Source organism: Schistocerca americana, chromosome X, assembly GCF_021461395.2.
Source record: "Schistocerca americana isolate TAMUIC-IGC-003095 chromosome X, iqSchAmer2.1, whole genome shotgun sequence".
NCBI classification, from domain to species: domain Eukaryota; kingdom Metazoa; phylum Arthropoda; class Insecta; order Orthoptera; family Acrididae; genus Schistocerca; species Schistocerca americana.
In genome coordinates, this window is record NC_060130.1 from 712266527 (window position 1) to 712290650 (window position 24124).

Sequence of the window (24124 nt, forward strand, 5' to 3'; positions counted from 1 at the left end):
AAATGGACACAATCAGGCTTCTGTGCCTCAGACAAGATCATGGTGTTCCCATAAGGAAACAGTGGAACTTCAATTACAGAAGACATAAAAATTGAGTCTCACTACACACCTGCATGGATCTGTGACATGTTGTCCAAATGTCATTAAACAACACTAGTTGCACTGTATGTCTAGCACAAAAAATAATAATGACTTGCACAGATGATTACTTTTATTTTAAACTGTTAATACACTGGTAACTTATTCAAACATGTTTCTGCTGGGACAACATTATTGTGCATCAGGGTGTGTTATTACCTGAAGAAAACTGAAACATCAGGATTTTTAAATGTTTAGTTTCCCTGCCACTTGAACTTGACAAGAAATAAAATATCAGTTTCCCACTGTTGACATTCAAATAGTTCAATCCTGATATGATTCAGAATGTAACACATGTTTATATTAACTTACTTGCTAAAAATTATGTTACATCTCCTAGAATATTATGCATTCCTCCACAGATGCACAGGATATTACACATGAACTTCTGCTTTGGTACCTCATATACAAATGAGGATATTTTTAATACTTAACAGTTGCCTGAAAATGAAACAGATTGAAAATCAGCTTGCAATTTAATTATCACAGTGGGAAATCTGTAAGATCATGTTGTTCAAATACTACTGTTCATGAAAATTATGAAAGCATGAAGAAAAGGTCAGAAATTTAGCTCACATATGACCTATGGGATAAAAATAGATGACTAAATGCACAGAACAACAAAACTATATAAAACATTAGTATTTGGTTCAGCTACCCCCTTATGAGAGCTTCTACACACTATCACATCAAATAAAACAGACTTGCAGGAATGGCATTTTGAACAGTCTCTACCGCAATAAAAATTTCAGCAACACTGCTACTGAACTAACATAATGAGTGATTTATAAATGGGGAAATTCTAAACTTATTTAACACAACATGACAGCTGAACAGATTGGTCAGGGAAATATGGGTCTACATAATATAAGGAAATACTACAGCACACTCCATACAACAAGTGGGTTAATAATGTCCCATTGGAACACAGTTCCAAGAATTCATGAAATTAAATAAAGCATATCACATCGGACTCTACAGCTTCCTTAATGTAATGTTACAGAAGGTGTCCTATTCAAATGTGACCTAATCACACACTCATTCTCATTTGCATCCACTTATGCCAAATTATATGCGATTCAGTCCATTACTCAAGTCCTACTGTAAAACCTATCATTAAAAGACAATATGGAGATATGAAACAAGCTACAATAATCAAACAGGGGAATGTGGATGGCTGATCAGGCTAAAATGGAATAGTCAGCAGAGGGAATGTGGCAGTAGTTCCAGTTATTCTTCATTTCATGTACAAAGTCTATTGCTTTCGCATTGAAGTGATAACTCACAGGGGAATGGACATTAGCTGGGATATCGACTACAATATTTCTCCAAACTCTCATGTGCCTAAGAAACCAGTAATGACACCTTCCCCCCACCCCTCCCTGCCACAAAAGTGTAAAATATGAGGTTTCTGTATGTTTTAGATGTGTCTCACTGGTCCATGAAGAATTTCTTGCCATGATCACATCTCTTGGATCCACTGCTTACAAGGTTGCATATTTATGCAATTCAGGCGAGAATAGAATAAATGATACTGTTCAGACTTTAAAGTACATAAAACCACTGTGTGATTCATTAACATAAAATATGGCAAAAAAAAGACTTTACATTATGTTCACTGTACTAGGGAGGAACGAAAGCAGTGGCTGAAAGGGCAACTGTAGAAGCTACCCTCTACCTTTTCTGCACACTTCCCCCACTGGTGGCCTCATTGTACACCACAAGTAGGAAGCCTTCGGTTCCCATGGGTTGAGACAAACTGGCAAACTATGCCATCAGACAATGCTGTGTGGTACATGTATGCACACTGCATTACAAGTTGCTCACTTGAAAATTATACAATACCCAAAATTGGCAGATAGCGCATTGCAATTAAGATTCTACAGCCAGAAATGGACAGTCATTTTACACAATTTATTATGGCTGTGAAACAATATATCAAGAAACTGTTTAGAAAATTGTGTAGTGAAACAGGGGCTTCTCCACGTTAATGTATTCTCATGAGATTTAGAAAACATATTACAACAAAATACATTATTACTGCCCATCTGTTAAATTATCAATCTATTTCAGTTTTGATTATGTGAATATTTAAGCATTCCTCAGCTGTGTATGTTAGTTTTAAACTCTGTACAAAGAAGAAAACACCGGTCGTTTGTTCCCCACAAGTAACACCGACACACATCCCAGCACAGACAATGGACACTGAGGTGGCAAAAGTCATGGGATAGTTATATGTACATATACAGATGGCAGTAGTATTGCATACACAAGGTATAACAGGGCAGTGCAATGGCGGAGCTGTCATTTGTACTCAAGCGATTCATGTGAAAAGGGTCCAATGTGATTATGGCCACATGATGGGAATTAACAGGCTTTGAACATGGAATGGCAGCTGGAGCGTGATGCGTGGGACATTCAATTTCAGAAATTGTTCAGGAATTCAATATTCCAATATCCACAGTGTCGAGAATGTGCTGGGAATACCAACTTTGATTACCTCTTTCCATGGACAATGCAGTGGCTGATGGCCTTCACTTCATGACCGAGAGCAGGGGAATTTGCATAGAGTTCTCAGTGCTAACAGAGAAGCAACACTGCATGATACTGCAGAAATCAATGTGGGACATACGACGAATGTATCCGTTCAGACTGTGCTGCAAAATGTGGTGTTAATGGGCCAAGGCAGCACGTGACTGATGCAACTGCCTTTGCTAACAGCATGACAATACCTGCAGCACCTCTCTTGGACTCGTGGCTGTATCTGTTCGACCCTAGATGACTGGAAAAGCGTGGCCTGGTCAGGTAGGTCCTGATTTCAGTTGGTATGAGCTGATGGTAGCATTCAAGTGTTGCATTGATCTCACAAAGCCATGGAGCCAAGCTGTCAATGAGGCACTGTGCGAGCTGGTGGTGGCTCCACAATAGTGTGGGCTGTGTTTACAAGGAATGGACTGGGTCCTCTGGCCCAACAGAACCGATCACTGACTGGAAATGGTTATGTTCGGCTGCTTGAAGACCATTTGCCCCCATTCATGGACTACATGTTCCCTAACAAGGATGCAACTTTTATGGATGACAATGCAACATGTCATTGGGCCACAGTTGTTTGCAATTGGTTTGGAGAATATTCTGGATGATCTATTTGGTCAGCCATACGCCTGAATGAATCCCACAGAAAATTTATGGGACATAATCAAGAGGTCAGTCCATGCACAAAATCCTCCACTGGCAACACTTGCAATCACGGATGACTATAGATTTAACATGGTTCAATATCTCTGCAGGGGACTTCCAAAAACTTGTTGAGACCATGTCGAGTTGCTGCACTACACTGGGCAAATTGAGGTCCAACACAATATCAGGAGGTATCCCATAACTTCTACCACCTCAGTGTTTGTCCGGCAGCTGTTTTGCTTCATACTGATATATTTTTGGTGGTGGAGAGGTAAGGGAAGATGACAGGGAAGGGATTGGAGAGAGTGAATGGTGACTATAGCTTTGGGGAGGGGAAGGAACAGGAAATATAACATTTAGTGCAATTTATTGCTGTTTAATTGCCCTTTTCTGAAAAGTCACTCAGAGGAGTCATTTGTAGCAATGATGCTTTCAGCAAACTTTACTTGGATGTGTTCTTTCAGAAAGTTATCTTCTTGCAGATTTACAGCACGGCATCTGCCTTCCACTGTGATGTCATCAATGGCTTCCTCAAGTAGTCTGCACATTTTTATTTCAGTCTCAATGCACAATTTACAGATGTGACCTTTCATTTCAAAGTGCCCCTACAGCCTCTATCTGGTTGTAATGGCAGTGATAAGGAGGCAGCCTCATAACATCATGGCTCATTTCTGCTGCTTAGCTGTTGAATTCAAATCAATTGTGAAGGGTGCTTGTGGAACCTGACTTCCCCCAATATTTCCTTTTCCCCTTTTCCATATAGCAGCCTAAAATTGAAATGCTTTTGTCTTCCCGCCACTATGCAATTTCTTCCTTCTTCATATTTGAATTAGGAAATTTCTCATTTTTTCTTTATATGACTATCACACAACCCCCTTCTAATCCACATAATAAATCTAACAATCAACTTTTAAATACAATGCTGAATTTGCGCGATGTAAATAACAGCTTCAGACTTCTGATAAAGCCATAGTCAGAAGATCCTGCATGAAAGACAGTAAGTCTGTTTCCTTTGCCAGCTGGCAATTAAAAACTGCCACTGCAATTTGAATCTCGCCAGATGTGCTTCCTTGTGTCATTTTGCCTGAGCCAGATCTCATCGAGATGAATAACAGAGTGAGGATTTTCTTTTCTGATGATGTGGATATTGCTCAGAAAAGCTGCCCTGGCGACACACACACACACACACACACACACACACACACACACACACACACACACAAAAGCTATCATCATCAGTGTGCATCTTCCATCATCACATTTTCTGTACCTGAATCCCAGAGGTTTTGGAATTGTTCCAACCGAATGTCAGTCCCCTGTGAAAGCAATCTTGTTGTGTGAAATGTCTGTAAACCTTTGCATAGTAGGATATGTGCCACGGTCATAAAATTTCAATACGGTACAATGAAAACCTCTGTTTGGAAATTATCCAAACCAGTGACAGTTCTTTCACAAATATCTTTCCTCGGAGACTGAAAATTCACTTCTTGGCCACAGCCAATGCACAGGCTTTCGCAAATATTATCTGTACGGTTTGTAGAGAAGCACCACACACTTTTGTTGTTGCAACCTACAGCACCAATAAAATTTCAACTTCTTGCATTTTCTTTAAGGTCACAAAGAAAAACATATACCGTGTATGGAAGTCCTTTTACTTGGTTCTGTGTGTCTTGGAATTCAGTCATCTTAACTTGAAAACAAAAACAGCAATACCACATCATGGAAAAACTCTGCTCTCTTTGCAAACGTGGAGGACTTCCATACTGAACACATAACTGAATATTAATCATATGAACGAATTTATCCATAGCGGATGCTGTTGAACTCCATGGCTGTTTCTTTTTGGTATTCCTGTGATATACAGAGTCTCAATTTTACCTGCTATTATGATGTAGGTCAAATCAATGAATTAAAATTTGTACCAGTGCTGGTAAAAATTTTAATTCATTGCTTTGGCCTAGACCATTATCATACATAAATGAATGATTGACAGCAACAAAGTTGCAAAGCTGTGCCAACAGCACTGTGCCTTCTGATGTTACTTGGACAGCATCATTGAGATAAATTACACTATGGCAACAATATGAGCTTAGAGTCACAGACTAAGCTGACCAGGCCAGGGTTTTTTTGCTGGCACTTACAAACTGAGGAAGGACAAAGGGTAGGAGAACTCATCTACTTCTCTGAGCTGCCACTTTCGCTGCTCTCTAGTACAGTATAATTCTTTCTACATCCTTCTGTATCTGGTAAAACTATAGTTGGCCTCAAAAATAGCAACAAAAGTCTTTACTGCTGCTTAAGAAGTGTCATTTGATCGGCACCATTTGTATGAATCTGCAATGGCTTCACTGCCAATGGATAATTTGTGAAACTAGGCTCAACTCAACATGAGCAGTACTATGAATGACAGGTAACTGCAGAGCAGACAAGCTACCATATGCTTAAGACGAGGAATCACTACCAGGTGGCAACTGACAGCTCACTGAGACTAAAAATGGAACTGATTCTAATGACACCAGATGCCTGCCAAATGTATCTGCATTGAGTTGATCACTTTCAGGTACAACTGCCTTGTTACCTACACTCCATAATAAAACAAAGATCAAACAAGTCTTTTAGAACTTGAGCAGACATACTTAGGATATTCTCCATAATCTGTAGCTATGATGTTGAGTATCTCAATGCCCATTGTTTTCAGATTTCTTAGTGATTGTAACCACACCAGTTGTCCATTGGAGTCGATGCTTAAAACTTCGCTAATTTAAAACAGTTTCTGTCACACATAACTGAAATGAATTAAAAACTACTGATCTCACCACTTGTCTATTTTTATTCTTCAGTTCAGCTCCAACTTCCTTTCAAAACAGTAAACACTATGTGTACAGAAAAATATTTGGATGGCAAAAGTCATAAGGAAACAGAGTATGTCCTTCAAAACCACATTTATAGAGCTATGAGGCTGGAATAAAAAGGAACACACACAAATTATTTCACAAGATAATTAATGCATTGGACAACAGACAAATATCTACACATACTAAGTTCCACTCAGCTAGGTTTCAACTTAAGTTCCCTCACATATTTCTCCCAGTGGGGCACCATTTGCAAAATTTTCTGTTCGTAGAAGTTTTGTTGTCTGGATGTATAGTTTCCTGTGCACAAAAAATAGGCAACACAGGACTGTGAAACAAAGGTTTGGCACCTTGATACATTCTACAACTTCTTATAGTGTGTCAATATTAATTTTTCTTAATTTTATTGCCTTTATGACTTTTTCAGTTGAAATAAAACAGCAATACAATTTGTCTGATTAAAGTTTCAATAATGTGGATCAAACCAGCTATGGCTATGAGCTGTTTTAGTCATCACATGGTGCATCTGTGATTATGGATTGATATAAAATCATCGTTTTTTGTTAAAATATAGCAGTCAATTTTTAAAAATCGAGAGATTTCCTGAAACACTGAGTGTCAGTAGGTGTTTACAAAAGGTTTTAATATACAATTTCTGTAACAAGGAATACTGTTTTCATACTCAACAAACTGAACTTGTTTTCAAAAAAATCCCGTCGTGTTTTAATAGTAGTAGTTAATGGTAATGACAAAGAACTACAAAAAGTACAGTGGTACTGCAAAGAACTATTTTTTATACTAATGTATGTACACAAGAATAGTGATGTTGAAGTTTTAGTGAATGTGACCTGCAAAAAGAAACACACTAGTGCAGAAAGCTTAAGGATCAAAGTAATTTTCATATGACGTGTCACTGCCAAGTAACAGAGCTCGTACTTTCAACAACTGCTTTCTAATTGTAGCAGCAAAAATAGGATTAAATGGTTCAATTGTAGAAGCAAGAGAATACATTAAAATTTCATTCCACAAAACTTTAAGAAACTAGAAGTAGCACCAACTTTCTTCACTGAAATTTATAGAATTATAAAACATGTAAACCATTTTTGTTCCAATACATTACAACAAAAACAGTTTAATGTATTTATTAATTAACCTTAAATATGGAAGTATTTCATGAAGAACTGACGGAAGAATCCATAAATAAGAATTATAAAAGTTCTAGAAACAAATGCTCATGTGATGTTGATAGGATTTCGAACAGAAGTCTGAAAAGTTGTTCCAACTTAATAATAAATAAGGTCCTTAGTGATATATTTAATGTATCCCTGGAACAGGGAATTTTTCCAGATAAGTCAAAATATGCAATTGCTAAACCTCTTCAAAAGAAAGGTGACAAGACAGACCTAAACAATTATCATGCAGTTTCCTTATTGACATCACTTTCCAAAATATTCAATAGAGTAGTAATGTACTCAAGAGTGGTCTCACACTGAAGTAGAAACAATTTACTTAGCATATCACACTTTGGATTCCACAATGGTTGCCTGACTGAGTATTCTATTTATACATTCGCTAATTGAACAGTAAAAGCCTTAAATTAAAAAAAAATACCACCAATGGGTATTTTTTGCAATCTCTCCAAGTCATTTGATTGTGTAGAATATGTTACTCTCTCAGAAAAACTCAAGGTTTACGCACAGCTGATCTGAATCATACTTCACAAACAGAATGCAAAAAGTTGTGCTGAATAATTCAAACAATGCTGATAGGGTAGAAAGTTTCAGCAGCCGGGGAGAAACTACAGAGTTCCACATGGTTCAATTTTGGACCTGCTTTTCCTGACGTGTTAATGACCTTCCACTTAACATTCAACAAGCAGAATTGGTACTTTTTGCAGACGATCTTAGTGCTATAAATCCTACGACAAAGAAAGCAGCACGAGATTATGAATACTGTTTCCAAAGAATTATAAAGTGGTTATCAGAAAATGGACTCTCCCTAAATATTGAACACACACACACACACACACACACACACACACACACACACACACTAAACAAGTAAAGCTACTTTTGCTCTTTGTATAACTGCTAACCTTAGAAACAAACAAATTAATTTCCAGACATATTGTACATTTTTTCCACTCAATGATGTCTGGAACAATTTTCTGGGGTACTCATCACTTAGAAAGCAAGTACTGACTGCGCAAAAGCAAGAAGTAAGAATAATAAGTGGTGTTCATCCACACACATCAGGCACGTACCTCATCATGGAGCTAAGGCCGGTATTACACTATCAAATTTCTTTGTCAAAGATTTGATCAAAGATGTGATCAAATATTCCGTCTAATATATTTGACAAAGATCTTTGACGTAGCGCTAGAAGGGGTATTACACTGTCATCAAATTTTTCGTCAAAGTTCAATATGGCTGACAACAACTTGTTATTAACCGCAGCAGTTCCATGTACCGCAATTGCATTGTATGCACATGCGGAAAAGGAACCATACATACGAGGTTGACACTCTTAAATTCCTGGGATTACAACTTGATAATAAATTCAGTTGGGAGGAGTACACCACAGAACTGCAGAAATGCCTTAACAAATCTGTATTTGCAATTCGAGTGTTAGCAGACATAGGCAACATAAAACTGAAAAAGCTTGCATACTTTGCCTGCTTTCATTCCATAATGTCATATAGTATAATATTTTGGGGCAAATCTTCAAGTCAAACAAAAGTTTTCAGAGTCCAAAAGCGTGTAATACGTATTATTTGTGGAGTAAATTCACGGATGTCATGTAGAAACCTCTTCAAAGAACTGGGTATACTAACCACTGCCTCTCAGTATATTTACTCCTTAATGAAATTTGTCCTAAATAATATATCTCTTTTTCCAACAAACAACTCAGTTCATACATACAATACCAGGAACAAAAATGATCTGCACAAGGACTTAAAAGCACTTACTTTAGTTCAAAAAGGGGTCCACTACTCAGGAACACTCAGCTTCAATAATTTGCCAGCAAACATAAAAAGTTTATTTACAAATAAAGATCAGTTTAAAAGGAGCCTGAAAGACTTACTAGTGGCCAACTCCTCCTACTCCATTGACGAAATTTTTAATAGAAACATATGACGTATTGTATTTATTCAAACTATTAGTATTGTTATTTCAGATTTTAAAAAAATTGACATGTTTCACATCCACGAGGATCACCTCAGCACAGATCTGTAGAACGAAAAACTAATCTAATCTGGGTGAAGCCGTGGGTTTTACGATGACACGATAAAAGCATTCAACAAAACTTGTTACGTGAGCTTACAGTGGAACACGTCAAGTCGTACATCAGTTACTTAAGAATGGATGAGCATACATTTCTTTATGTGCTCAGTGAGGTGTATCCTCATATCACAAAGCACAATATTCACTTAAGAACTGTTACATCCTCAGAAGACAGGCTCACTGTAACACTCTGATTCCTTGCTACAGGAGAAGGTTATATTAGGTTAGGTTAGGTTAGGTTAGGTTAGGTCAGGTTAGGTCAGGTCACCAATCTTCTTAATCTATTTTTGTATTCAGGGTGCCTCACGGTGTAAAGCGCCTCATCAGCTTCATACATCCCTATTAATTTTGTAGTTGTCGGCGCACACCAATTGTATTTACCGGCAATGTTCATAAAAACCCTACAGACGACAGAATGCTGCAGCGATGCTAGCGCTCCATGTGGTAACATGTCACATTGCAGTGAACAGAAGACAAGCGACTTCTTTGATCAAATCTACAGCGAGGCCCTAGATTTGATCAAATATTGGACAACATTTGACAAAGTTCCTATTACACCATCAAATATCTTTGACAAAGATATGTGACAAAGAAATTTGATAGTGTAATACCGGCCTAAGCATTTTAACTACGAAGTCACAATACATATATTCACTAATGAAATTCATCATAATTAACCCATCACAATTTGAGAAGAACAGTGATTGCCATACCTACAACATTACCCATTACTGAAGCTGTAAGTGGCTCAGAAAGGAGTTCAGTACACAGCAACAAAAATTATTGATTATTTGCCCAATACATAGAACCTCTGACAGCTAACAAAGCAAGTTTTAATCCAACTACAATCATTTCTCTTGGGCAACTCCTTCAGTAAGGGAATTTCTACTTACAAACTGGTAACCAGTTAAGAAAACATCATCATCATTCCGATAAAAGAATCATTTAAATAATCTATGGAACATGTAAGTAACTAAAGAGAGGAATAGAAATTACACTTTTATTAGAAGACAATAATAGCATGTGTGACCACCACAGATGGTAATGCATGCTCTGCAACATGCTCCCATTCTTGCCATGAGGTTGGTAAGGAGTTCATGTAGTAGTGTGTTCCACTCCTCCTGATAACTGCTGGACAATGATTGATGCATGTGGATGTGCTGCAGTATGTCTCTCAAAAACATCCCACAAATTCTTAACGAGATTCAGGTTGGGAGAATGGGCAGATCAGTCCATTTGCCAAATAGCCTCTTGATACAAGAGCACTTCCATCTTTGTTGAAGTCATGGCCACATGCACCCTGGAAAAGATGCACACTGGGAAGGAGCACAGTGTTGCAACAACACAGACCAGTGACTGTACCATGCTCAAAGATTTGGAGGTCAGTATTTCCATGCAACATAATGCCTCCCCACAGCTTAACAGCTGGACCACCAGAACAATCATGTTCGTCAATGTAGCTGAGAGCAGTTTCCGCCTGTAGCAATATGACAGTACATCCAGCATTGTCGTACACGATTGTTTTGATGAGCCATGTGTTATGGTACAAGGACGCACAATGTTGTATTGGTGTACTGATCTCAAAAATCTTTGGACATAGTAAACTCACTGTTCAGTATTACTGTGACACTGCACTCCTTCCTCAAGTGTGTCTTTTCAGGTGTGCATTCTGCCCAGTCTTCATTTTCATGGGCGAGAATGTGCAACTCCATCGAACAGCACAGGTGAAGGAGCTCTTGGGACAAGAAGATATTCAGGAAATGGCTTTGCCTGTCAGTTTCCCCCAACTTAAATCCCACAGAACACAAGTAAAATGCATTGGAGATGTATTGCAGCATGTCCACATGCAATAACGACCATCTAGCACTTGTCAACTGCACTGGTAGAGGGATGGAATGTCCTAGCCCAAGAATTCCTTACCCACCTTGTGGGCTGCGTGGGAGTGCACTGCAGAGCATGCACTGCTGTCCTTGGTGATCTCTCGTCCTATGTATGGTCCAGGTTTCATCAAGCTATGTTACTTGGAAGCGACACATCAAGTGAAAGTTACTTTTGCACGCCAATGTATATAGTGTTCTTTCAGTGTCATGTAGAAGTTGTGACATGTTGTGGCAAATTATCACATTATTAATTGCCTTGGTGCAAGATTTTCAAAGAACCACAGAGACTAGCAGATGCTGAACATGAGCAATGGACTGAAGCCACAGTATATGATATTGCAGTCATACATAAACTGACAGAATGCAAAGCTAGAAAGAAAGAGATCTTTCTTTTTTTCTTTTAAAAGGAAAAATTAACAATGGGTCACAAAATAAGGAGTCTAGTCAAATCTAAATCGGTTTACTGTCATGTACAACACAGAATCAAATATCCATTATGAGAGTAAGGTTATCAACAAGAACTAACATTTCACAATGAAAGCACATTTTGTGGGCACATTAAAGTGAAGACAGAGCTGAATTGGTAACCTCAGGAGTGTGTGCTCTTAGTTATATTTACACACATTGTTTTAGCAAATTACAGTATTCCATAGATGATTAAGTCCCAGAATCTTCCAGAAATCACAAATGTTACACAATAAAGAATTGCCAAAACCAGGAATTGAACCAGTGATGTGCACATCACCAGCCAGCAAATACAACCATACACCAAGACAATCGATGTGCCTCAGTGTACTTAGGAACCTATTTGTGTTGCACGAGTAGAAGGGATGGGGCCTGGTGAGTAAGACGTGACAATCCAGAATGAATTTTTCACTCTGCAGCAGAGTGTCAGCTGATCGCTCAGTAAGTGGAGTAAATGCTCATGAGATGAAAAGGTTGAAGATTTGAGTCCCAATCTGAAACAAAGTTTTAATCTGCCATGAAGTTTCAAAAAGTGACTTCTTTTTTAAGGAGGGGCTTACAAGCCCATACACCATGTACCCACAATTAAGCTGAGACTGTACAAAGGCCTTTGTCATGAGAAGGGCTACAAAAAACTGCTACTACAGAGTGCTTGCACATAAATAACAACTAAAAGTTCATGTTATACGCCTGCACATAAGCACATTAAAACACACATGGAAGTAGTACAAAGTACATTACAATATTGTAAAAAGATTTGACTTGGAAAGGCATGACTTATCAAAGATTAAAAAAGGATTTGTTTAAATTTGCAATTACGCTTCTTGACTATTCATTAGACATAAAATCTTACAACATTTGTCTCATTCTGTGGTTTATTATTGCGGCTATCCATATTCCAAAACGTTCATTGCCCATTGAAACTGAAACATAACAACAAAAATACATGTAGTGTGCCTGCATGTAAGCACAATAAAGAATCATCACTGTAGTTTGTGGGCACAAGATTTTATCTTTCAACACATTAAAATATTTATTTATCTTAAAAGGATATATTTCAATGTTTTAACTTTTTTGTATTAAAAAGCTAATACATCATAATTACAAAAGGACTTGTTTGATTTGCCAGTGCACTTCCTGACTACACGTCAAACATGGAAACCAAAGACTTTTCTTCCTGAAACAAACACTGCAGAGCAAAACAATAGTAAAGGGAAATGTGGTTGTCTATATACCCAACTTCAGAAAAGTGATTACAGAAGTTATCATAGTTTTTATGTGCCTTCACAAAAAATTGTGAAAAACACTAAAAAAACCATTTCCTACTATTACTGATTTGCCCGTTGATTAGCAGTTCTGGAGCCACTTGGCTCAATGCATTCCAATTCCTCCAAGATGCCAAATTGTTTCCCTTCCCCTCTGTGTGCAGAATTGTCATGCTACTTTCTAGTTCTGCTTGTGTATGGCTGCTATCTTTTAAATGGGAGCCTAACGCACTGCTTGCATACCCATGTTCTTTAAACCTCATTTTCAAGACTCACCTGGTTTGTCCCACGTAAAAACGTTCACATGATTTGCACTTTAGTTTATAAACTACTGTGGGTGTGGGTCTTACAAAACTATTTTTGCACAGGTTCCTGACTGTGCCCCAACAACCTGCCCAAATTGTTAACCATTTGTAATCCAACCTGAGCATTAAACGTTTTTTACAAACTTGTGCTCTTTTGTGAAAATGGTCCAAAAAACATTAACACAATGTATTTTACTTTTTCTCTAAATTCCTTAGCAAAAACTTTTTCACCAAGTTTGCTAATATTGGCTTCATTGTATGCATTTGAGAGACTGATCTGTACAGTTGTCCTGATTTCCTTATTTGGCATAACCTTTGGAACATAGAAGAAACGACTTTTTTTGTTTTCAGGATGGCAAGAATATATCGGGATGATAAGGTCTGATGCTGTTGGAATCCAAAAAATACCTAGTTCAAAGGTCCAACTAGGTATTTTTTGGAAATCAACAGCATGAGATTTTATCATCCCGATAGTTTCTTGCCATCCTGGAAACCAAAAAAGTCGTTTTTTCTGTCTATGTTCCCTAGATTACCAAAGTTTGATTTAAACAAGTATGCGATAAATAAGGAAATTGGGACAATTGTGCAGATCAGTCTCTGAGATGGGTACAATGAAGCCAATATTAGGAAGCTAGGTGAAAAAGTTTTTGCTAAGGTTGCCCCAGGCAAAATGGAATATAGGGAAAAAGTAACACACATTGCTTTAATGTTTTTTGGACCATTTTCACAAAAGACCACAAGTTTGTACAAAAAGTTTAATGCTCAGGTTGGATTACAAATGGTTAACAATTTGGGCAGGTTGTTGGGGCACAGTCTGGAACCTGTGCAAAAAAAAGTTTTGTGAGACCCACACCCACAGTAGTTTATAAACTAAAGTGCAAATCATGTGAATGTTTTTACGTGGGACAAACCAGGCGAGTCTTGAAAATGAGGTTTAAAGAACATGGGTATGCAAGCAGTGCGTTAGGCTCCCATTTAAAAGATAGCAGCTATACACTAGCAGAACTAGAAAGTAGCATGACAATTCTGCACACAGAGGGGAAGGGAAACAATATGGACATCTTGGAGGAATTGGAATGCATTGAGTTAAGTGGCTCCAGAACTGCTAATCAACGGGCAAATCAGTAACAGTAGGAAATGGTTTTTTTAGTGTTTTTGACAATTTGTTGAGAGAGGCACATAAAAACTATGACAACTTCTGTAATCACTTTTCTGAAGTTGGGTATATAGACAACCACCTTTCCCTTTACCATTTTTTGTTCCCTACAGTGGTTAGTGAATGCCACATTAATTAGGTTCATCAATGGTTCAAGAAGAAAAGTCTTCAGTTTCCATATCTGATGTTTAGTCAGGAAGTGCCCTGGTAAATCAAACAAAGTCTTTTTGTAATGAGCACATGTTATCTTCTTATCTCTACAAAAAAGAAAAAAAATAAATGTTGAAATGTACAGTCCCTTCCCTCTGTAATACTCTAATCAGTGAATCAAGAAAAAATTTTCTGTGTAATTTTGACACATTATCCTTTTTAGCCACCCATGAACCATGGACCTTGCCGTTGGTGGGGAGGCTTGCGTGCCTCAGCGATACAGATAGCTGTACCGTAGGTGCAACCACAACGGAGGAGTATCTGTTGAGAGGCCAGACAAACGTGTGGTTCCTGAAGAGGGGCAGCAGCCTTTTCAGTAGTTGTAAGGGCAACAGTCTGGATGATTGACTGATCTGGCCTTGTAACAATAGTCAAAACGGCCTTGCTGTGCTGGTACTGCGAACGGCTGAAAGCAAGGGGAAACTACAGCCATAATTTTTCCTGAGGGCATGCAGCTTTACTGTATGATTAAATGATGATGGCGTCCTCTTGGGTAAAATATTCCGGAGGGAAAATAGTCCCCATTCGGATCTCCGGGCGGGAACTACTCAGGAGGATGTCGTTATTAGGAGAAAGAAAACTGGCGTTCTACGGATCGGAGCGTGGAATGTCAGATCCCTTAATCGGGCAGGTAGGTTAGAAAATTTAAAAAGGGAAATGGATAGGTTGAAGTTAGATATAGTGGGAATTAGTGAAGTTCGGTGGCAGGAGGAACAAGACTTCTGGTCAGGTGACTACAGGGTTATAAACACAAAATCAAATAGGGGTAATGCAGGAGTAGGTTTAATAATGAACAGGAAAATAGGAATGCGGGTAAGCTACTACAAACAGCATAGTGAACGCATTATTGTGGCCAAGATAGATACGAACCCCAAACCTACTACAGTAGTACAAGTTTATATGCCAACTAGTTCTGCAGATGACGAAGAAATTGAAGAAATGTATGATGAAATAAAAGAAATTATTCAGATAGTGAAGGGAGACGAAAATTTAATAGTCATGGGTGACTGGAATTCGAGTGTAGGAAAAGGGAGAGAAGGAAACATAGTCGGTGAATATGGATTGGGGCTAAGAAATGAAAGAGGAAGCCGCCTGGTAGAATTTTGCACAGAGCACAACATAATCATAGCTAACACATGGAAGAACCCTGGAGATACTAAAAGGTATCAGATAGATTATATAATGGTAAGACAGAGATTTAGGAACCAGGTTTTAAATTGTAAGACATTTCCAGGGGCAGATGTGGACTCTGACCACAATCTATTGGTTATGACCTGTAGATTAAAACTGAAGAAACTGCAAAAAGGTGGGAATTTAAGGAGATGGGACCTGGATAAACTGAAAGAACCAGAGGTTGTAGGGAGTTTCAGGGATAGCATAAGGGAGCAATTGACAGGAATGGGGGAAAGAAATACGGTAGAAGAAGAATGGGTAGCTTTGAGGGATGAAGTAGTGAAGGCAGCAGAGGATCAAGTAGGTAAAAAGACGTGGGCTGGTAGAAATCCTTGGGTAGCAGAAGAAATATTGAATTTAATTGATGAAAGGAGAAAATATAAAAATGCAGTAAATGAAGCAGGCAAAAAGGAATACAAACTTCTCAAAAATGAGATCGACAGGAAGTGCAAAATGGCTAAGCAGGGATGGATAGAGGACAAATGTAAGGATGTAGAGGCTTATCTCACTAGGGGTAAGATAGATACTGCCTACAGGAAAATTAAAGAGACCTTTGGAGATAAGAGAACCACTTGTATGAATATCAAGAGCTCAGAAGGAAACCCAGTTCTAAGCAAAGAAGGGAAAGCAGAAAGGTGGAAGGAGTATGTAGAGGGTCTATACAAGGGCGATGTGCTTGAGGACAATATTATGGAAATGGAAGAGGATGTAGATGAAGATGAAATGGGAGATACGATACTGCGTGAAGAGTTTGACAGAGCACTGAAAGACCTGAGTCGAAACAAGGCCCCTGGAGTAGACAACATTCCATTGGAACTACTGATGGCCTTGGGAGAGCCAGTCCTGACAAAACTCTACCATCTGGTGAGCAAGATGTATGAAACAGGCGAAATACCCTCAGACTTCAAGAAGAATATAATAATTCCAATCCCAAAGAAAGCAGGTGTTGACAGATGTAAAAATTACCGAACTATCAGTTTAATAAGTCACAGCTGCAAAATACTAACACGAATTCTTTACAGACGAATGGAAAAACTAGTAGAAGCCAACCTCGGGGAAGATCAGTTTGGATTCCGTAGAAACACTGGAACACGTGAGGCAATACTGACCTTACGACTTATCTTAGAAGAAAGATTAAGGAAAGGCAAACCTACGTTTCTAGCATTTGTAGACTTAGAGAAAGCTTTTGACAATGTTGACTGGAATACTCTCTTTCAAATTCTAAAGGTGGCAGAGGTAAAATACAGGGAGCAAAAGGCTATTTACAATTTGTACAGAAACCAGATGGCAGTTTAAGAGTCGAGGGACATGAAAGGGAAGCAGTGGTTGGGAAGGGAGTAAGACAGGGTTGTAGCCTCTCCCCGATGTTGTTCAATCTGTATATTGAGCAAGCAGTAAAGGAAACAAAAGAAAAATTCGGAGTAGGTATTAAAATCCATGGAGAAGAAATAAAAACTTTGAGGTTCGCCGATGACATTGTAATTCTGTCAGAGACAGCAAAGGACTTGGAAGAGCAGTTGAATGGAATGGACAGTGTCTTGAAAGGATGATATAAGATGAACATCAACAAAAGCAAAACGAGGATAATGGAATGTACTCGAATTAAGTCGGGTGATGCTGAGGGAATTAGATTAGGAAATGAGACACTTAAAGTAGCAAAGGAGTTTTGCTATTTGGGGAGCAAAATAACTGATGATGGTCGAAGTAGAGAGGATATAAAATGTAGACTGGCAATGGCAAGGAAAGCGTTTCTGAAGAAGAGAAATTTGTTAACATCGAGTATAGATTTAAGTGTCAGGAAGTCATTTCTGAAAGTATTTGTATGGAGTGTAGCCATGTATGGAAGTGAAACATGGACGATAAATAGTTTGGACAAGAAGAGAATAGAAGCATTCGAAATGTGGTGCTACAGAAGAATGCTGAAGATTAGATGGGTAGATCACGTAACTAATGAGGAAGTATTGAACAGGATTGGGGAGAAGAGAAGTTTGTGGCACAACTTGACCAGAAGACGGGATCGGTGGGTAGGACATGTTCTGAGGCATCAAGGGATCACCAATTTAGTATTGGAGGGCAGCGTGGAGGGTAAAAATCGTAGAGGGAGACCAAGAGATCAATACACTAAGCAGATTCAGAAGGATGTAGATTGCAGTAGGTACTGGGAGATGAAGAAGCTTGCACAGGATAGAGTAGCATGGAGAGCTGCATCAAACCAGTCTCAGGACTGAAGACCACCACAACAACAACAACAACAACATCCTTTTTAGCTAAATAAATATTTTAATATATTGAAAGGTACAATCTTGTGTCCATGTACTACAGTGATGCTTCTTTTATTGTGCTTACATGCAGGCGCACTAAATGTATTTTTGTTGTTGTATTTTGCTGTTTTAATGGGCAGTAAACATTTTGGCATATGGATAGCTGCAATAATAAACCACAGGATGGAACAAATGTCTTAAGATTTTACGTCTGATGAATAGTCAAGATGTGTAATTGCAAATCTAAACAAATCCTTTTGTAACCTTCGACAAGTCATGCCTTTCCAAGACAAAATTTTTTTCAACAATTTTGTAATGTGCTTTGGTGTACTTTGTACTACTGCCACATGTTTTTAATGTGTCTATGTGCAGGCACCCAGCATGTACTTTTAGTTGTTATTTGTTACTGTTTTAATTTTTAGTGAACATATCGGTGTTTGCACAGTGGTAATGACATTAGGTGGTGCCCTCTTGCACCATGTGGTTTACATAGCAAGTGTGGGTGCACTGAAGTAGTGGTTTTTCACAGTCCTACTCATGACCTAAATTCCCATTTCACAAGTTTAAATTATATGCTACACCCTCTAGTCCATGAATGTATGAGTAAGGAACAAGCTTTCAAAGTTATTTTTGCTATGAAATGGTATGTACTGGTTCTGACACTTAGTTTGATTTTTCACTTTTCTGTTAACATTTGGTGTTTTAAAAACATATAACTAATTATTTGTTATATTTTTACACCAGGAAATCAAATTGGCAGAGCCTGAAACATGTCATTTGGAATAAATGCACGAAAAAACAACTAGTACCTGTCTGTTTGTGACTACTCAGATTTTGTAAAATCCTGTTAATTATTTTAATAATATGGTTGCACACCTCTCTTGGCAGTTTCAGGCCAACATACAGAATCAGATCAGGAAATGAAAACACTAAAAGTAGTAGATGAGTTTTGTTATTTGTGCAGCAAAATAAATGGTGATAGGCCAAATATAGAGGATATTAAAATGCAGACTGGCAGCGGCAGCGGCAGCAGCAGCAGCAGCAGCAGCAGCAGCAGCAAGAAAGTCGTTTCTGAAAAACAGAAATCTTTTAACATCAAATATAAATTTAAAGGTTAGGAAGCATTTTCTGAGTTTTCTTGTCTATAGTGCAGTCTCTCTTACATGAGTGAAATGTGGATGATCAACAATCCAGACAGGAAGGGAATGGAAGCTTTTAAAATGTGGTGCTACAGATGAATGCTGAAGATTAGATGGATAGATTGCATAACAAATGAGGAGGTACTGTACTGAACTGGGGAGATAAGAGAGGAGGCAGGACACATTCTGAGGCATCAAAGAACTGTCAATATGATATTAGAGGGAAGTACGGGGGGCAAAAAAAGTAGGAGGAGAGAAAGAGATGAATACAGTAATCAGGTTCAAATGAGTGTAGGTTACAGTAGTTGGAAATGAAGATGTTTGCAAAGGTAGACTAATATCGAAAGCTTAAACTAGTCTTTGGACTGAAAACAAAAACAACAACAACAACATGTAAAACTTCAAATGCAAAAGCGTAAGCAATTTTTTGTAGATGAAAATAAATATTTTTTTAATGAGGCTTCTCCATGTTATCACTTATTTGTATAAGGAAAAGAAATTCCACCACATAATTAATTTATGTGCGCATTACTTAATACACATAGTAGCTGAACTGTGGAATTTCTTTTCCAATAAATATTTTTATGCTTTGTGTGTATTTTATTCTCTATTGCAAATACTATTTTAATCCTCTGTTACTTTTGTTTGAAGTTCTGTACCTTCTGTCCCTAGCAAACATTGATTTTCTTTGTCAGTACCTACAGTTTAATTTCTTCCATGTAACTTCAGTCCAACTATTCTCATTACATGGCTTTCTATCAGTATGCAAAACAGGGTTTGAAAATATTTTAACTAAAATCAGCTCAACAAATACTTGGGTATGGTAAGATGAAGTCTTCCCAGTTCATACCCTCCACCACCATCTCCAGCATGCAATCTGCAATAAATTCTAATAACAGCACCAAACAAAATAAAAAAGGATTTTTTTGTGACATGAAGAATAAAGACTGTTCTCATACTGTTTTTCTCCCACTCAGCTGTGCTGAACGTTTTATGAATTTGTGATCATTTCAGAGCAACTATAGCTCGTTTCAGGTACTACCATAATTTATAGTAATTATACAACTTTTTATTGCCATACCAGAGGATGTTGGAGTACAACAGTGAGATATCCACAGAGTGATATATTGCACTGACCACAGAGCTAAAGTGGCTGGAGATGATGCCATGGTTGCTTCCAGAATTATAGTAAATAAAAACAATAAACATAGCAGAGAGGAAGAAAAATAGTAAGAGAATTTCCATTATTCTCCATAACAAAATATTTCACAGCTGATGTCCAGTGCTACAGAAGGAATAAGAAAAGAATTTTGATCTACAATTTTGTCAAAGCTTGTCACAAAGGATGAGCAAATTATATGAGTTAGTTTTCCATCATAGTTTGAAGTGTCACCCACAGAGTGTTAATTGCAAACTGCCTCACATGTTAATGTTGGAAAATATTACAACCAACACAGAAACTCTTCTCAGTACTGTCAGCACCAGAACCCAGAAGAATTATCTCCAATCATCCACCAACCAAAATGAAACTTACCAGTTTCTCCCATATGTACATTATAAAAAGCATCAGTCAGACCATCACACAATAGGGTGTCACGCAAAGATGTATCACCCATCTTTAATCCTTTCCTCATATTAGTAACATGAGGAGTTAAGCTCATTGATTCCTGTCCACCACATACTGCAAGTTGTGCATCACCATTTCTGATACTCAGGTATCCATCAACAACAGCCCTATGGCAAATTAGGAGAAATGAAGGAAAAGATAATGTAAGCCAGAGAATGGTAGAACTGCCTTTAAAACATCACCTACCTTATTCCAGAACCACACACCATATTGACAGAGTATGCTGGAACTGTGTACGACAATCCAGCATGTATTGCTGCTTGACGGGCCGGATTTTGACCTTGCCCAGCAGTTAGCACCTAGAACAAAAATCTTTTGAATAGAGACTACAACTATACCTAAAAATAATAGTAAAAACCATCATAATTTAGCTCTTAGCATAAATTCTGTAACTACAAAGAAAGGTAAATGAATCTGTAAACATAATTGACAGTTTGGAGTTATGTGATTTACTGATGAAGGGCATTCCCAACAAAATTTCCATTTGAGTATTTGTTAGAATTTAAAGAAGTTCCTTACCAAGTAACTGTAATAGTATGATGTGAACGTTATCCAGTGACAACCAGATGGAATAAGATGTGGCTTGACAAATTATTATTATTTCTAATATGAAGAACACCAAAAATATTGTATCAAAAAGGCCACACAGCCCACATGTAGAGAAAGTGGCATACAATTTTTTAAATAATACCCCTCCTGTTATGGACTGAGATGGAAATTCTCATCGTGGAAAAGAACCCACCAGAGAAAAACCTTTGATGTGCCACTACATTTGTGTAATTACCTCTAGGAACACCTGAAATAGTTTTAGCAACTTGGGTGCCTTAACAAACTGTTTTGCACAACACAATATACCACGAAAAACTGACCAATGAAGAATAGAAAAGAGAAAGAGTTGATGGAAAAGTTATGGAGAAGTAAATAAATACATCAGGAATGTCCACATTGCAGGGACTACTATGACAAGAAAGATGGAAGTGCTTAGTGTAGTTCTTTGCTTCCTGCCAAATGGAGGAATATCACTTGCCACAATTGTATCAACGAATGTAAAGTAAAAAGACTAGTCAAACAATGTAATAAATCACAATGGAACATTCCAATACCAAAACTTCAGAAAATTTTACAGAACCTAGTGAAAGACCATAGGCACTGCTTGCAGAAAGGAAAGGTCCAGGTTTGTAGTGTGTTTTGGCATAAAGGTTTAATCTGTCACGAAGTTTTTCTTTGGATCGGAGTATATGCTTAATAAAAGTTTCACTCTAGAGCCTAATATTGTATATCAATATAGTAACATCACTCAAACAATGGAAACCAAAATATACTTATCTGTACACCACAGTATGCAGAGAGACTTCTTGAATGCTATTTGTCAGCTTCGAACATAATGCTGAATAATATTAATCACATTATTATCCACATAACCAATTCTAAGGTATCATGCACCAATCATCAGGCAAAGCTAATACGAGAATGTTAAAAACTTACACAACATGAGTAAAAGAATAAAATCAGTCCTGGCACACTGTGAAATATTGGACTATTTGTATTTGTCTTATCTGATATCAAAAGTCAACTGTATTTAATGTTAGCTCTGTCGTAACAGCCCTGGTGATGCAACATACTGTATCCAACTAGTTTTGGGCCTAAGCAAAGTGTCCTATGGTATGCATCCTCCACATTCTTTGTTGCTCTCACTAGTTGGTAATGAAGACTGTGATGGATGCGTACCGTTGCCACCTCTTTGAGACAAGTGTATCCCATGTGACATAAATTTCAGTACAGTCAGATTCATTCTGAACCCACTGATGTTCCATTGAAGAATGGGAACCAATGTATTTGTGCAATCTGTGGGTGGGGAAGACAGCTGATGGACTTGCTAATTCTCTTAGGGAGACAGCAACTTCCATACCCTGAGCTGTATAGTCATCATCTGATCCGTCAGTCAAAATCAACGTTGGGCCATTCTTTCCTTTGCTTTTACATTTTCCACAGAATGTTTGCTTTATTAGGAGGTTATTTAATTATCAATTTGTTATACACATCCTGGTTTTTTCTGTCTCTGTCTGCATAGTTGTACAACTAAAATGCACTTTTTTCTGCAATAACTGGGAACTGACTATAGAAGAGCAAAGTCTCCTAAATAGGTCCACCTTTCTGGCTAGACTTACTGTTACAAGTGTTTATCTAGAGGCAGTAACTTCCTGCATGAATTTTAGACCATTCATGCAAGGCTGCATAGGACAGATGTTATAATGCCTTGCACACCTTTTGCCCTTCAAATTACAGAATATATTAGGCATTTTAAATTCTTGCATTTTACTCTCACATACTCTGTAACTTAACTGGGGTGTTATCAGTGTAGCTGATATAGTGTGTTGGAGATGAACACCACATCATGCTTGGCCATTACACACCAGTGTGGCTTCGCCAAAATCTTGGCTGTTAAAATGTCTCAGTAGTCTGGCATGTAGCATAAAAATTTCTGGTTGAACCAGTGGTTTGAACATAAAAACAAAATCTGCTGACTTTAGAAGCTCTTAATATTTGTACCATCGGTGTTACACCTGACACCATTATTTTTGAAGTTCATCTGTATCAAGATACAGAGTGTCTTTGGGCATCTCATCACATTTGCAGCATTTTGGTATGCTGTGTAACTCCATCACCATCTGATAGTGACTAGGGCAGTTAGCTTCCAAAAGCATTGAGGCCCAACAGAAGGTGAAGGCTTTTATAGTAAGTCTCATTTCTAGGTCTTCTGATGGAATTTAGCATTTTTACAATACTATACAGTTCTTTCTGTATGTAGACAGTTGATAATTTTCCAGATGTACTTTCTTCATGTTCCATAATTAAAAACACATTCTGGGAAACTACATGTGTTCTGCTACTGTTGTTTTCTGCCTTCCTAGACAAGTAACCCTCTGGCTGACTGCCTGGCCAAACATGTTTGTTGGATTTTATGTCAGTTGTGTCCAGCTGTACACGGGAGGTGTTTGAAGTGTTTTGTGGAAATTGATATCAGTCACTTCATTCCCATGAGTAAATAGGGGTATAAAAGTACAGTCAGATGGAGTTCTGCACAGCTGAGTTAGCCTAATTCAACCTAGGAGCAGTATTGTGCACCATGGGTTGCCCACTAACATTTTCAACTCAACAATTATCCACCACATTGGCACATGGAACACCTTA

The 24124-nt window shown here is 37.9% G+C and overlaps 1 protein-coding gene across 1 annotated transcript in view; it reads right to left on the bottom strand.

Annotated features, from left to right (window-relative positions):
- LOC124556561 (acetyl-CoA acetyltransferase, cytosolic-like) overlaps window positions 1-24124 on the bottom strand; it is a 73347-nt gene that overhangs the window by 39320 nt on the left and 9903 nt on the right. Inside the window, exons 3-4 of the mRNA XM_047130517.1 lie at window positions 21119-21231; window positions 20840-21039 (exon numbers count right to left, since the gene is read on the bottom strand). Of these exons, the coding sequence (XP_046986473.1) occupies window positions 20840-21039; window positions 21119-21231 (313 nt within the window). The remainder of the gene's footprint in view (window positions 1-20839; window positions 21040-21118; window positions 21232-24124) is intronic.